The sequence below is a fragment of the Terrapene carolina genome, unplaced genomic scaffold, assembly GCF_002925995.2.
Source record: "Terrapene carolina triunguis isolate 2854851 unplaced genomic scaffold, T_m_triunguis-2.0 Scaffold84, whole genome shotgun sequence".
Taxonomy (NCBI): Eukaryota; Metazoa; Chordata; order Testudines; family Emydidae; genus Terrapene; species Terrapene triunguis.
Window position 1 is genome coordinate 37,193,703 of NW_020664435.1, and position 14,209 is coordinate 37,207,911.

Genomic DNA, 14,209 nt, shown 5'->3' on the forward strand with positions numbered 1-14,209 from the left:
CTTATGCAGCGGTCCTTATCCTGGATCACAGAGCCATGCAGCAGGGGATCTGTAACCCTCCTCCCCCTGCCACAAACTCACATAGCCACCACATACACGCAGTCCCCATCAGCAGGGCTGGCAGGCTCCGTTGAAACAACCAGTCCACCACTGCGGAGCCTGTCATTCCTGCAGTTTAGAAGCGTCATTTGCATCAGTACACTACACCCGCTCCCCACCACAGTCTGCGTCCCAGGTTTAAAACATTCCCGCGAAAACAGTAACAAAGAAAACGGTGTCCATTAACAAAATAGAAGTCATTTTATTTTTAAACGTGTGTTGGAAGGGGGTGAAGGGGGTATGTAACTGGAGAGGATAGTCAACATTGACTGGGTAAAGAAACGGGGGCAGGTTCAGCTTCTCTGTACACAAACTTAAAAGTCACAGGTTACCCTGCTCACTCAGGAACCTAGCTTTCAGAGCCTCCCGGATGCACAGCGCGTCCCGCTGGGCTCTTCTAATCGCCCGGCTGTCTGGCTGGGCGTAATCAGAAGCCAGGCTATTTGCCTCAACCTCCCACCCCGCCATAAATGTCTCCCCCTTGCTCTCACAGAGATTGTGGAGCACACAGCAAGCTGCTATAACAATGGGGATATTGGTTTCGCTGAGATCACAGCGAGTGAGTAAGCTTCTCCATCTCCCCTTGAGACGGCCAAAAGCACACTCCACCACCATTCTGCACTTGCTCAGCCGGTAGTTGAACAGTTCTTTTTCAGTGTCCAGGGCGCCAGTATAGGGCTTCATGAGCCAGGGCATTAGCGGGTAGGCTGGGTCCCCGAGGATCACTGTAGGCATCTCCACATCCCCAAGAGTTATTTTGTGGTCCGGGAAGTAAATACCTTCCTGCAGCCGTCTAAACAGACCAGAGTTCCTGAAAACGCGAGCGTCATGAACCTTGCCCGGCCATCCGACGTTGATGTTTGTAAAACGTCCCCGATGGTCCACCAGTGCTTGCAGCACCATTGAAAAGTAGCCCTTTCTGTTAATGTACTGGCTGGCCTGGTGGTCCGGTCCCAGGATAGGGATGTGAGTTCCATCTATAGCCCCACCGCAGTTTGGGAATCCCATCGTGGCGAAGCCATCTATGATGGCCTGCGCGTTTCCCAGGGTCACTACCTTTGAGAGCAGTACCTCAATGATTGCATTGGCTACTTGCATCACAACAACCCCCACGGTAGATTTGCCCACGCCAAAGTGGTTCACGACTGACCGGTAGCTGTCTGGCGTTGCATGCTTCCAGAGGGCTATGGCTACTCGCTTCTGGACAGTCAGGGCTGCTCGCATCCGGGTGTCATTGCGCTTCAGGGCAGGGGACAGCAACTCACAAAGTTCCAGGAAAGTCCCCTTCCGCATGCGAAAGTTTCGCAGCCACTGGGATTCATCCCAGACCTGCAGCACTATGCGGTCCCACCAGTCCGTGCTTGTTTCCCGGGCTCAGAATCGCCATTCCACGACATCCACATGATCCATTGTCACCGTGATGTCCTCGGCGCTGGGTCCCGTGCTTTCTGACAGGCCTGTGCTACTCTGACTTCATGCCCTCACCGCACTGCCGTAGCCTCCTCTCCTGATTTATCTGCATCTGCCTCTGGGAAAGGTGGATGATAAGCTGAGAGGCGTTGACAACGGACACAACTGCAGTGATGGTCGCAGCGGGCTCCATGCTCGCAGTGCTGTGGCGTACGCGCTGTCACTGACCAGAAAAGTGCGCGAACTGATTTCCCGCCGGCGCTTTCAGGGAGGGAGGGAGGGAGGGCGGTAGTGACGGACGGATGACGACAGTTACCCAAAAGCACCCTCGACACATTATTTTACCCAGAAGGCATTGGCGGCTCGACCCAGAATTCCAATGGGCAGCGGGGACTGCGGGAGCTGTGGGATAGCTGCCCACAGTGCACCGCTTCCAATGTTGACGCTTTCCCCGTTAGTGTGGACTCACAAAGTCGAATTACTGTCCTTAGTGTGGACACACACGTTCGACTTTGCAATATCGATTCCACATATTCGATTTAAGTGAAATTGAACTACTCTCGTAGTGTAGACATACCCTAAGAAACCACCAAGTTCCTCCTCCTGTTTGTTTCATGGACCTGCAGGAGACAGTCATGCAGAGGTGTCTCCAAAGAGTTTTTGGGCTGCCAACATTTTGCAAAAATGTATTTTTTTTTCTTGTGAACCATAATGAGGAAAATGTATTTTTTTATGAAAAGAAATAGAAAAGGTGAACAGGCTACATACAACTTCATCAACTATGTGCCAAGCCAACCACCACAACCAGTGCTGAATTGTGGGACAGCATGGGGATAGCTGGTCTGGTTCTGCAATTTTCCAGTCAATGGCAGCCCTCTGTTGTTAAGAGGGATGCTGTTGCTCAATCCCAGCACCTCTAAGGCCACTGCTGACAGAAGACAGAACAAGGCACAAACCAGCATATTTCTGCCTTTATTTTGTTGCTTTAAGTTATCAATAAAGTTTGTCAAAAATTGTTTGTATCTCTCCTCTGCCATTTGAAATGAGCATATGTCCCTTTGTTAAAGGCAAGATTTTTTGAGTGAATCTAAGACTTAGCCATGTTAAAATGTAGGCCAGCTTACCTCTCACAGCAGAGAGGGATGTGAAGGAGCAACCTGCATTTTTGCTAAAGGAGAAAGACTTACCGTAACTCTCTAAGTGCTATATCCCAACATTCATGACTGAAATCTCATTCCAGACATGGAAATGTACTCTGTTACCAGTAAAAACATCATTAACACACCAACTGCTTTTATGTTAGAGCCAACAGAAGACCTGTGGATTGGACTGAATGCCCTTAAGATTCAAATGTATTTTGAATGGAGTGATGGGACTCCTGTGACATATATTAAATGGCTACGCGGTCAACCCAGCTATGCAAAGAGACAAGAAGATTGTGTTGTTATGAAGGGACAGGTAAAATAATCCAATTATTTTTCATAGATCTATAGATTGGAAGGCCAGAAGGGACAGCTGTGATCATCTAGTCTGACCTCCTGTATAACACAGGTCATAGAACTTTCCCTAAATAATTCTAGAGCAGCTCTTTTAGAAAAATATTGAATCTTGATTTAAAAATGTGAGTGATGGAGAATCCACCACAACCCTGTGTAAATTGTTCCAAAGGTTAATTTACTCTCACTATTAAGAATTTGTGCTTTATATTGATGCTAATCGTTACATAGTTCAGGCTTAAACTGCCATTCATTATAAGCCTGATTCTGAAATGTTCACATACCTCTCTTCTCCATAACCTTACCAGAAACACATGAAACCACTTGAAATTTCACATGCCAGATCTCAGCCTAAAGTAAGTTTTCATATAAGTTTGGGACCAATCAGACAGGGCATTTATAAGATGTGTGAGATCAAAAGTAAAGAAGTAATATTTTCCTAATGTCTTTTAGCATTTCATATCTCCTAAAGAACTCGGCCCAGAAATTCCAAAATTATTTTGTTATTATGGTCATAGCAACAAGTAATGCCTTTGGTTTTAGAGGCTCACAGTGATTTATTTGTTATTATTATAAGTGGCTATTGTATACTCTGTTTTCTAATCCACTAGACCATACTCCAGGGAAGTGACTCAGCTTCTGAGTTTGTTTCCCCGTCTGTAAACCTAAGATATGTATTTACCTTCTTAAGGCTGTGAACATCTTAAATCCTACATTACTTTTGACTGCCTGCTTTTACAACCATAAATATCTTTTAACGTGGGTTTTTTTGTTTGTTTTGTTTTGCTTTTTTGTGTATAATGTCCTAGGTTTTAAAAAGCCAAACACTGAAAAGACATACATTTTATGATGTGGAATATTATTCACCCTCCTTCTCCCCCAAAATGGGTCATGAGCAGGATTGGAATCTCTAGTTCTAGAGCCCGGGTCTCAATCAGTTGAGCTTACCAAGTAACTGGTAGTAGTAGCAGGGTGTTGTCCTCTATGTGGACAAGCCAGAGGAGGGGTATGAGACACATATTTTGTCTCTGACTGTGAACAGCCAGTTGCTGACAGCAGAGGAATGTTGAAACTCTGGATTCCTGGAGAGTTCTGGAAGGGAGTGTTCTCAAGTAGTTACAAACCCTTATTTCCTATACCTCCTCCAGCCTTTTGCCCCTGCCCCTAGCACAGCGTTTCTCAAATGTGGCCACCATGGCTGTATGCAGCCACCAGGGGCTTTTCTTGCAGCCACAGCTTCCTGGGCAATGATTTGCGGGGTGGGGGAAGAGGGGGAAACAGTGGCTCCTCCCCAGGGGCCACCAGCAGTGGTTGCACCCCACCCCTCTCTGGGGAGATACAAGCTGCAGGAGCAGGCAGTCAGTCAGTTCCCCACCTTCCCGGAGGCGGTAGAGTTGGGCTTCAGCCCTGGGGTGGCAAGTGGCAGACTCCAGCCAGGGGGCTTTGGGCTCCATTCCCTGGCTGCGCAGTGGTGGGCTCTGGCCCAGGCTCACCCCCATCATCACTTCTGGTCCCTGCTGCCTCCCACAGTGCTCCATCGCCCATGCCCCCACTGCCTCTGTACCCATCCAGGGCTTAATTTGTCTCCGAGCTTGCCAGGGCTGAGTAAGTCTGCTTTGAAAAGTGATATTAACAAACATACAAATATCACTTTTCACAGCAGACTTACTTATAGCTAGCAAGTCTTTAAAAAAAAAGAAGAAGAAACAACAAGAATAAAGACAAGAACATTCAAAGAACCTTATTTGTGTTTCTATTCTGTTTAGGTCCAGTAAGGTCCAGGACAACTGTCCATTATTTTTATTATTGAGTCTTAAAAAAAAAAACCAAAAAAACACCCTACATAGATAAATTACAATGATTTGGGCATGTATATGTGCATATTTATTTGTTTTTCCTAAAGTTAATTAAGTATTTTAGGAAAAATTGTCAGAGTGGCCACCAGCAAGAGTTGGTGGCCTCACTCTGAGGCCACCAAAAAATTTGTTGAGAACCCCTGCCCTAGCCTCTATCTACCACCACCTTGCAGGCTGTCTCTGCTCCTGTGTGCCCGACAACCTGTCTATCCCTCCCACATAGCTTGTCTCTGCTCCACACCACTACTCACCCTCTCCATTCCACTCAGTCCCTTCAGTCCCTGGCTGGAGCATGCCCAGTCCAAATGGGAACTTTGGAGAAAATAACTGCCAAATTCTAACAAGTCTGTTCTCAGCATGTGTGTCCTGATAGTTTCCTGAGGTTTATAACCTGGCCAAATTTGGTGGACTTTCATGGGGATGGCAAAAGGCACATCCCTGACACCAGGGCATCCCCCTGCCAAATTACAAGTCTCTGCCCCAGTGTTATCAACTCTTGTGACTTTATCACAAGTCTTGCTATATTTGGTGTTTTTCTTAAAGCTCCAGCTTCTGAGATTAAAAAGTTATACTAAAATCTCCGTTTTGGTTTAAATCCCCCCCCCCCCCCCGCCACACACACACTATGATTCTAGCTCTCCTGGTTTTAGAGAAAAGCTTGATAACACAAAGACATTGAACCATAATGGAAACCAACAGGCCAATAAAAAGAGCCCAATACGTATTATTTTAAAAAAAAATCTCATGATTTTTAAGCCACTCTCATAATTTTAAGTGCCTCATTCATGATTACTGAGCATCTCAGGTTGGCAATACTGCTGCTCCAAAGCATGATGCTTTTGGAGTAAATGATTATAAGAATTTTTTTTAACATGGGCAAAACAATGTCTTTTTCTCTAACCTTGTTCTGAGAAGTGGCTGAACTGTTTTTGTTGAAACTTTCAAAAGAAAAGTTCAGCTTGAGGCAAACACCCAGCAGGGAAAATTTAATCTCAAACGGTTAAAGTTTGGCAAATCATAAGCAAATGAAAGCAGGGTCTTATAATGAGAAGTATTAGGCAATTTAGGTGTCACTACCAGCTCGGCCTAGGATATTTTTTGTTTCCATCAATGGTAAATATTAATCCCCTCCCACCATTAAATGGGGGGAAGAACAGAGCTACTGAAGAACAGAGTAATTAAGTAGTTCTGGTTCTGACACTAACTCTCTATATGACATTGTGCATGTCATTTAGGGCTAAACTGAGTGTCTAGGTTCAGCCTGTGTAAAAGGCAGCATGTAGATGCACACTGGGAAGGAACTGTAACTCAGCCTCAAATCCTCTCCTCTCTCCCTCTTGCTCAGGGTGCTGCTTACTCTCCTTGCTTGAGCCTGACTAGCTCCCCTGAGGGAGGAGGGAGCTATGGCTTCATCTATTTCTTGGTCCTCGCAGATTTCTCATTCATGCAGGGCAGTATGGAAACGTAGCTAGATTTGTTAAAAATAAATAAATGGAAGGTAACAAAACACCCCAAACCACCATAAATAAACACAAAAATCATTTCAAGTTGACTGTTTCTCAGCAAAGATCTAATGGCAGAGAGCTCTTAGGTATCTTTTACAAAACATACTACAGGAAAGTTCATCTAGTTCCTTACAAAATAATATAATAAATAATTAAAGAGAAAACATCTAACATCAAAATTAATTAACATTTTGTGGGACATTATGATTTATTTTTAGTGTGTTTTTCACTTTCTCTCTCACAAAATTCACTGGCTTTCATCGAGTCTCCTACTCATAAGTGTGACATCGTCATACTTATGGGGACACGTTCAAGCCTGCATTACTCCAGTTCTACTCCTTTCACTGGAGTTACAGCAGTGTAGAACTGAAGTAACGCTGTGATGAATCTGGCACATCACTTTTTGATGCAATCTATATTTATCAACCAATTCATGCAACAGATTAAAAATGAGCATGAGCAAGGAGAGAGGAAATTAGCAGTTTTCTAAAGATTATGCATCCCTCTTCCTGGACATTCTTTTCTCTCCCCCATCACATTCAGGATGGATATTGGGCAGCTAATGTTTGTGAAAAGAAACTTGGTTATATCTGCAAAAGGACACCTTTACCACAAGCTCCCAGGGAAGTGGAGATCATCGATCCAGGCTGTCAGAGAGTAAGTGTGATCTATAAAGGTCTATATTTAGCCTATTGGGTTTCATGCTCTTTAAAGTACTTTCTCTTCCCCCTATTGAGTAACTACTTTTGAAGGAGCCTGATGTTTTTTTCCCTTAGCAAGCTGCTCATGTATGTACAATTTTTATTATCATTCATTTTCAGATGCAAATCTACTCTGAATTCATTTTTCATTTATATGAATGCTTCCATCTCCTCCCTCTTCTTTATAATGGAGTCCGGTTTCCCTCTCAGTAATAGATATACATAGACCCTTTCGGTTAACAAAAAGTCTTCACAACATCCTGTGTTTATTTAAGGCTCCTAACCCAATGAAATAACAAACATAGCACCCACCACAGGCCTCTCTGTCTCAAGTCTCAGATATTCTGTCTCTTCATAGTCTTTAGCATCAGCAACTAATCAGAAAAGGAAATCAATTCAAAGCAGAGAAGAATCTCCCTTCCCAGCTGTCTGGTTCAGATTCCTTATTTGTGGGCTGCCTGGCTGGACTTTGAACATCCCCAACAGGTGACATGGTTCCTAGTCAGCAAACTTAGGAAGTCTCACCTGCCCAGAAACCCACTTGTTTACTATATGCTGGTTTGGGGTAAGCCTCTGTAGTAGACTCAGGAGGAACAAACCTAAGCTGGATCACAAAGGGTCCTTCTTTGAATTCTGAAGAGCCAGTGTAGTCAGATATTGGTAGCTCTGGTTCTATGTGAATAATTTAAATCATTTTTGTATTTCAAGGTTTTAGAAGCCACAATTCTTGAGCTACATAGACATAATTTCCCTCTGAGCCGAGCAAAGTCAGCGTCTTTGTTCTTCTGGGGCGTGCGTAACCAAGCCTGCAAATCAGTGTAAGGCCATCCTGATCAGGAAAGATAATCTTCCACTCCAGGAAAATCATACCAACATAAGAGGAGGAAAAGATGGGTCAGGTGCAAGCTGCCCTTGGCAGACCTCCCAGCATCATCCCCTGAGTAACAACAATACTGATCTCTGTAGAGGCAGGGAGCTTCCTTTTGTTAAATAACAGCCCTGCCTATGTGTGGTGATCATAGTCTCTTCTGTTTTCTCAACTGAGCTTCATCAATCGATTTCACTTTAATATGTATTTATATGTTAAAGGACAGAACAGAATCAATATGTTAATCTGTCAAGAACTCATGTGTTTGCATCATGTTTGTCACAGGGCTGGAAAAGACATGGGTTTCACTGTTATTTGGTTGGACACACATTTGTAACATTCTCAGAAGCAAATAAGACATGTGAAAGGAGCAATGGTTACCTAGCTACTGTGGAAGACAGGTATGAAAAATATATTTTTTTCTACTTTTAAATTTGTGCTAATGATGGAAAAAGCTTTGAAGGTTTTAAATTTTAAAATACTCTAGAACTTTTCTAGTGCTGAGCCAAATACAAAGGATCTACACAGAAAAAAATGAATGCCTATGTGCCTTGGGGTTTTCTATAGTCTCTGTCGTGGTAGTATCCGAGTGCTTCCCAGGTAAAATTAGATTTGCAGAGATGGTCCCTCATGGGCTAAACGGAGTCTTATGCTCTTCTTCATTTCCTGGTCATAGGAAGGCTTTATTAATTATTTATTTGCTTCTTTTTCCTTTCAGGTCTCATTCTGACTTTTGATGTTGTTTCTGCTTCTGTTTCTGATATTAACCATATCCTACAGCTCCATTATGACCTCACTTGCAAAGAAGAGACACTTCTGGGATTGGATTTTAACTTTCAAGTTTATATTTTGATTTGGTTTATTGAGATGAATACAGTGGTTTAAATTTGGTTTGACAAATTCTTTCATATTGCTTTCATGCATGCATCTACTTCTGTGAGCTCCATACTTTTTTGGATGCTTTATCATTTCAGAAATCCCTCCTTATTCTTATCCAGGATTTTCAAATAACATTTTCTTACTGTTTACAGGTTTTCTTTCCTTCATTTCTTCTCATTGCTTAATCCAAGCATATGTAAACTATGCTTGTTGGTCCAGATTTGGCTTGTGAGGGAAATGTAGTGCACACATCTTTCAGTCTTCAAAACTGCCAGTGTCTGACATGAGCCAACAGAATGTGTGACAAATGACCAAAATGTGGAACATCTTCTGTGTTGTACATTGTGTCATAATTGACAATTCTAATTATTTAAATTAACAATTGATGGATTCTAATGACTTTTAATGGTTTATCATTTTAATTTTAATTGACAGATTGTAATAGTTAGAAATCTTTCTTTAAACTATTAGTTTAATTAGTTTATATCTCCTTGAGGTGAAACATTTGAGCAAAAATATCAGGGGAAAATATTTTTTTAGTAATAGTTCCTTGTAACAGGGTCAGCACCCACCTCTCGCGAGTGCCTCCTTGTGGTCGGGTGGGAGCCTGCTGTTTCTTAGTTCTTGGAATGAGGTGGCACCCACCTCTCACAAGCAACCCTCCTGACCAGTGGTTTCTTTGGAGGGTCTTCAGTGACTCAGCCCTCTGGCCGAATATCACACACTGTCTATAGGTGGAACAGCACGAACAAACCCCTTCTGGGGTATACAGTGTTTACTTTCTACGAAAGCTTCCTTCCTGGAGACACTGCCCTCTATACCAGTTCAACAGGGCCCAACAAGGTACCCTTCATTGGTACGTCCTTTTCGGCAGCAACCCCACCCCTACCCCTACCCCGCTTAGTCTTTAACTAGACCAACAGGGCCCATCGTGGGACCCTTGCTTGGTCTGGCTAGGTTTTGGGCTCAGCCCTTGCTCGGTCCCCTCAGCCATCCAGGAGTTCCTTCTTAACTCCCCTGGTCTTCAACAGCCCTCCGTGGGCTCAGCCCTGCCCTAACTGAGCTGTCTGTGGTCCTGCTGTACTTCCAGCTGGCCACGAACCTGGTTCTCTCTCTTCCAGCTCCAGGCAGCAACTCACTGCTTTGTCTCTGCTCCTTCTTTTTATATGGCGCTCCATCAGCCCCTCTGATTGGCTGCTTCCCCTATACCCATTGTAGGCCACCTGGAGGGCTTCTCCTCTTCTCTTTTCTGAGGCGGAGTGAGGCAGGGCTGTGAGGCCTCCAGCAGAGGACATCTGGACATAGTCCAGCCCATCACATTCCTTTATTAAAAATCAGAGGATAAAGGTTTGTGGGGTCTCTCTCAGCATATGGCCCTCTATTTCCTAAGGCAGTGGTAGCCCCGAAATTTAAACAACAAAACAAAATGCCACATATAAGGAGCTAATAGACAGCAGCTCCACCATGACCGTACTAGGATCTGCCTCTGCCTTCTCCCTTCTAACTCTCAGACAAATGTATAATGTCTTATATTGTGCAGGAGGAGAGAAGGAATCATTCCAAATTATTAATAGGCCATAATTATCATGCTTCCTTTCTGGTGTCAGCAGCTGAATTTGTTCAAAGTATAAATTAATAGATTTAAACCAACCATTCTATCAACTTTTAATTCTTTTATCAAGTTTTCCATTCTGAATGATTTCATTAAAAGAAAAGCCATGATTAAATCTTAGTTTTGAAACATTATTTTCCTTAACAGAAATGAACAAGCCTATCTGATTAGTCTGATTGGGCTAAGGCCTGAAAAATATTTCTGGATAGGTCTTTCAGATGTAGAGGAACAAGGGACTTTCAAGTGGACCGATGGTGAAGCAGTTCTGTTCACTCATTGGAATTCAGCAATGCCTGGTATGCACTGCAGTGCTGTGCAATATGTGCTGTCTGTGGTTTTAGTATGTGTTAAGACTGAATATTGAAATTCCCATGAATTTCCACTCTCCGTCCTCTGGTGGATTAGACAGGATTCAACCATGGGCCCTCCTTTGAATTCTTGCAGGGGAGTAAGGAGCAGGCTAGCCACATGAAGATTAGTGGGCTGCTACTCCCTGTCTTGTGTAGTTGTGAAAGCAGGGGCTTTGAACGTCTAGAGACAATGCTAAGCAGGGGCTGAAGGGGCCTCAACATTTTCAGAACTTTATCACAGCATTAATGGTTGACATCGTTCATCACGCTGGCAGGGAGGGATAGCTCAGTGGTTTGAGCATTGGCCTGCTAAACCCGGGGTTGTGAGCTCAATCCTTGAGGGGGCCATTTAGGGAACTGGGGTAAAAATCTGTCTGGGGATTGGTCTTGCTTTGAGCAGGGGGTTGGACTAGATGACCTCCGGAGGTCCCTTCCAATCCTGATATTCTATGATTCTATGAAAATTAGTGCTGGACATAAGTGGCCAAACAATTAGACCTATAGGGTGCTTAGTTGAGAAATGAAGTAACGGCAAATATATAGATTATTAGACTAAAAATGGTCACACTAGGGGGGGAAAAAGTGACTATCAGTGTTCACATTTTGTGAGTTTTCTCACCATTTGGCAGAGATGGGCTCATGGGATTTGTTAACGTACCTGTGCTACTGTTCTGTGTATTCCTATGACACATGGAACCAAGACCCAGGTTTTTAAAAGTATGTAGGCATTGTTGCACTCAGTGTTGCAACACCTAACTGATTAGAAGCCTAAATCTTACTTTCAAAAGGGATTTAGGCACAGTTAATGGAATTTAGGCTCCTAAGTGCCTAAATCCCTTTTGACAATAAGACTTTGCCTTCTAGGTGAGTTATGCATTGCAATGCTGAGCACAGCAATGCCTATATACCTTTAAAAATCTGGACCCATGTGACTTTGCATCTGCATTAGAATTTCCATCCTTTGGCTTATAAAAAACAAACCCAAATAGGAATGGAAACAGAAGTTTAATTTCTTTGAGAGAAATATGTAATTTTCAATTAGGTTTTTAAAATTTCTTTCATGAAGGAGGAAAGTCAGGCTGTGTTGCCATGGGAACTGGAATTGCGGCTGGATTATGGGATGTTCTTAGTTGTGAGAACACAGCAAAATTTCTCTGCAAACAGTGGGCTGAGGGTGTGACACATCCTCTGATTCCACTAACAACTCTTGCCCCCACATGCCCTGAAGGCTGGGATTCAAGCAATTTTATTAGCTCATGCTTCAAAGTAAGTATTAAACTTTCCTGCCTCATTCACTACACACTGTCCATCCCATGCATTGAAAGTTAAGATCTGCTCTCAGTTGTTCCCTAACCTGCATTGTGTAGCGAAATGCGCACTTTTTAGAGATTCCATTTCGCAACACTATTGTCAACGCCAGGTATTGGAAAATTATGAGTCCGGGTTCCAAGAAATCATGATATTGGCTTAAAATCATGAGATTTTTTTTAAAAAAAAATCTTGGGTTCTTTTTTATATTGTTTTCAAGCTTTTCCCTTTAACCATGAGAGCTTGAAACATACTTTTCTCTTTTTAAATGAAAGCTGAGATTCTCAGCTAATAGAATTGTGTGGAACTTCCCCTTGTATACCTGGGCAAGCATAAAGAGTAAACAAAGCTGAGGTTAAGTTCTTACTCTGCAGGGACTATGTAATTCTGTTATATTGTGTCACACTCAAATTCTTATTTATTTATTTGGATTACCATTTATGAGATCGAATACTTTCCTGCTGCTGAGACCTCTTTCCTTAGACTTAAATAACCTTAATTATGGGCTCAGTCCTGCAAGGTTAAGCACACGCTTAATTTCTTTGCGGAGTCAGGGCCAGAGTGCTTAGAACCTTGCAGGATGGGCCCTACATCCACATCTCCCTTTCGCTCCCATTACTTTGGGTTTTGCTCCAGTCATTTCTCAGTAATCTCCTGATTTTCACCCCCCCTTGGATATTTAGATATAATCATTCTATTTTTCTTCACCAGTTTCAGTGGTCAGAGCTCCTATTAAGTTATACAAACTAGCTTTTTCCCTCTCTGTGTATTGTGACAGCTATGGGTCTTCTCAGTTCTCCCCTGTACTTTTGCTCAAACAAAGTGAAACAATGGACGCTAAGAATTAGGCATTCTATAATCCATATTCCAGGTGTTATTTTCCTTCTGGATGTCCTTTTGATTTGGTTAGCTGGACTGTATGAAATCCCACTCCTGAGAAAGTAGCTGCATAGGGTATTGTTTGATTTTATTACATAGGGAGGGTATTATTATATAGTAGCTTATTGTGAAATATGTCCTCATTAGATTTTTGTGAGAGAAGGAAACCAAAAGAAATCATGGTTTGAAGCTGAAGATTTTTGTAGAGAAATAGGAGGACACTTGATCACTATCAACAGAAAAGAAGTAAAGCATTTAATATGGCAGATGGTTCTGTGAGTATTTACAAAATTATTTATTCTTTCACTTTAATGGCATGTATAAGAAGAATAACAAAAAACACTCTTGTATTCATTCTGAAAGGGTTAATTTCAAGTAAATATCTGTTCATTATATCTTTATCATTATACCCCACTTATTTTTAATTACTGTATTTAAAATAACCCCCAAGAATTTGGGTGTAACAGGAATCTCAGCATTCAGGAACTTGATGTGCAAATATTTGTGTATGGGTTGGAGACTTCTAAAAGTGATACAGAGTTCATTTATGATGATATATCAAATTTACAAACAATTGGAAGAGCTTTATGTCCTGACTATGAAAAGTTGTTGGATGTTTTTGTTTTGTTTTGTTTTGCAGATGTAAATGCTAAAATTGGGCATCTAACTGCATGACTGTGCCCACAAATCAGGTAGTTAGACCTCTAACTGCTAGCATGCGCAGGTGCCAAAATGTGTTCACAAAAATTGAGGTTGCTGTGAAACTTCTTTCAAAACTTAAGTGTGGCTGTATTCTGAAAAGTAACTCTATACAAATTATACAAAGTCTCAATATCTGGTGTTTCCCAGTGAATTCATTGGCATATAAAAGATGGTGGTTTTGTTTGTTTTTTTCTTGTTGTTTAAATTGCCAGGCAATGGTGTACTATAAACTTATTTTTCCAATAGATTTAAGAGTGATTTACAAGTGGGAAAGGGACTTTTTGACACTTTGTCCATTTTAGTTTTATATATAATAATATGTAGGATGTATTTGTTTTTTAATTTGTTTTTTTTTCATTTTTGTTTTGCTTGGGCATCTGTCTACCAATAGATAGATTAGAGATTCAGATCTTGTCTACCCTTTTTTCCTGGAAGAATCTATGGCTTAGTGTGGCTATAAGCTCTTTGGGTCAGGAACTCTTTCCTGTGATGTGTTTATACAATACCGAGCACAGGAGGCCTTGATCTCAGTCTGGGACTGTAA

The 14,209-nt window shown here is 42.2% G+C and overlaps 1 protein-coding gene across 1 annotated transcript in view; it reads left to right on the plus strand.

The window, feature by feature from the left end:
• Positions 1-14,209, plus strand: part of LOC112102190 (macrophage mannose receptor 1-like) — a 58,829-nt gene that overhangs the window by 12,001 nt on the left and 32,619 nt on the right. The window contains exons 6-12 of the mRNA XM_026649424.1: positions 2,813-2,967; positions 6,910-7,023; positions 8,221-8,336; positions 10,574-10,722; positions 11,843-12,042; positions 13,111-13,238; positions 13,431-13,492. Of these exons, the coding sequence (XP_026505209.1) occupies positions 2,813-2,967; positions 6,910-7,023; positions 8,221-8,336; positions 10,574-10,722; positions 11,843-12,042; positions 13,111-13,238; positions 13,431-13,492 (924 nt within the window). The remainder of the gene's footprint in view (positions 1-2,812; positions 2,968-6,909; positions 7,024-8,220; positions 8,337-10,573; positions 10,723-11,842; positions 12,043-13,110; positions 13,239-13,430; positions 13,493-14,209) is intronic.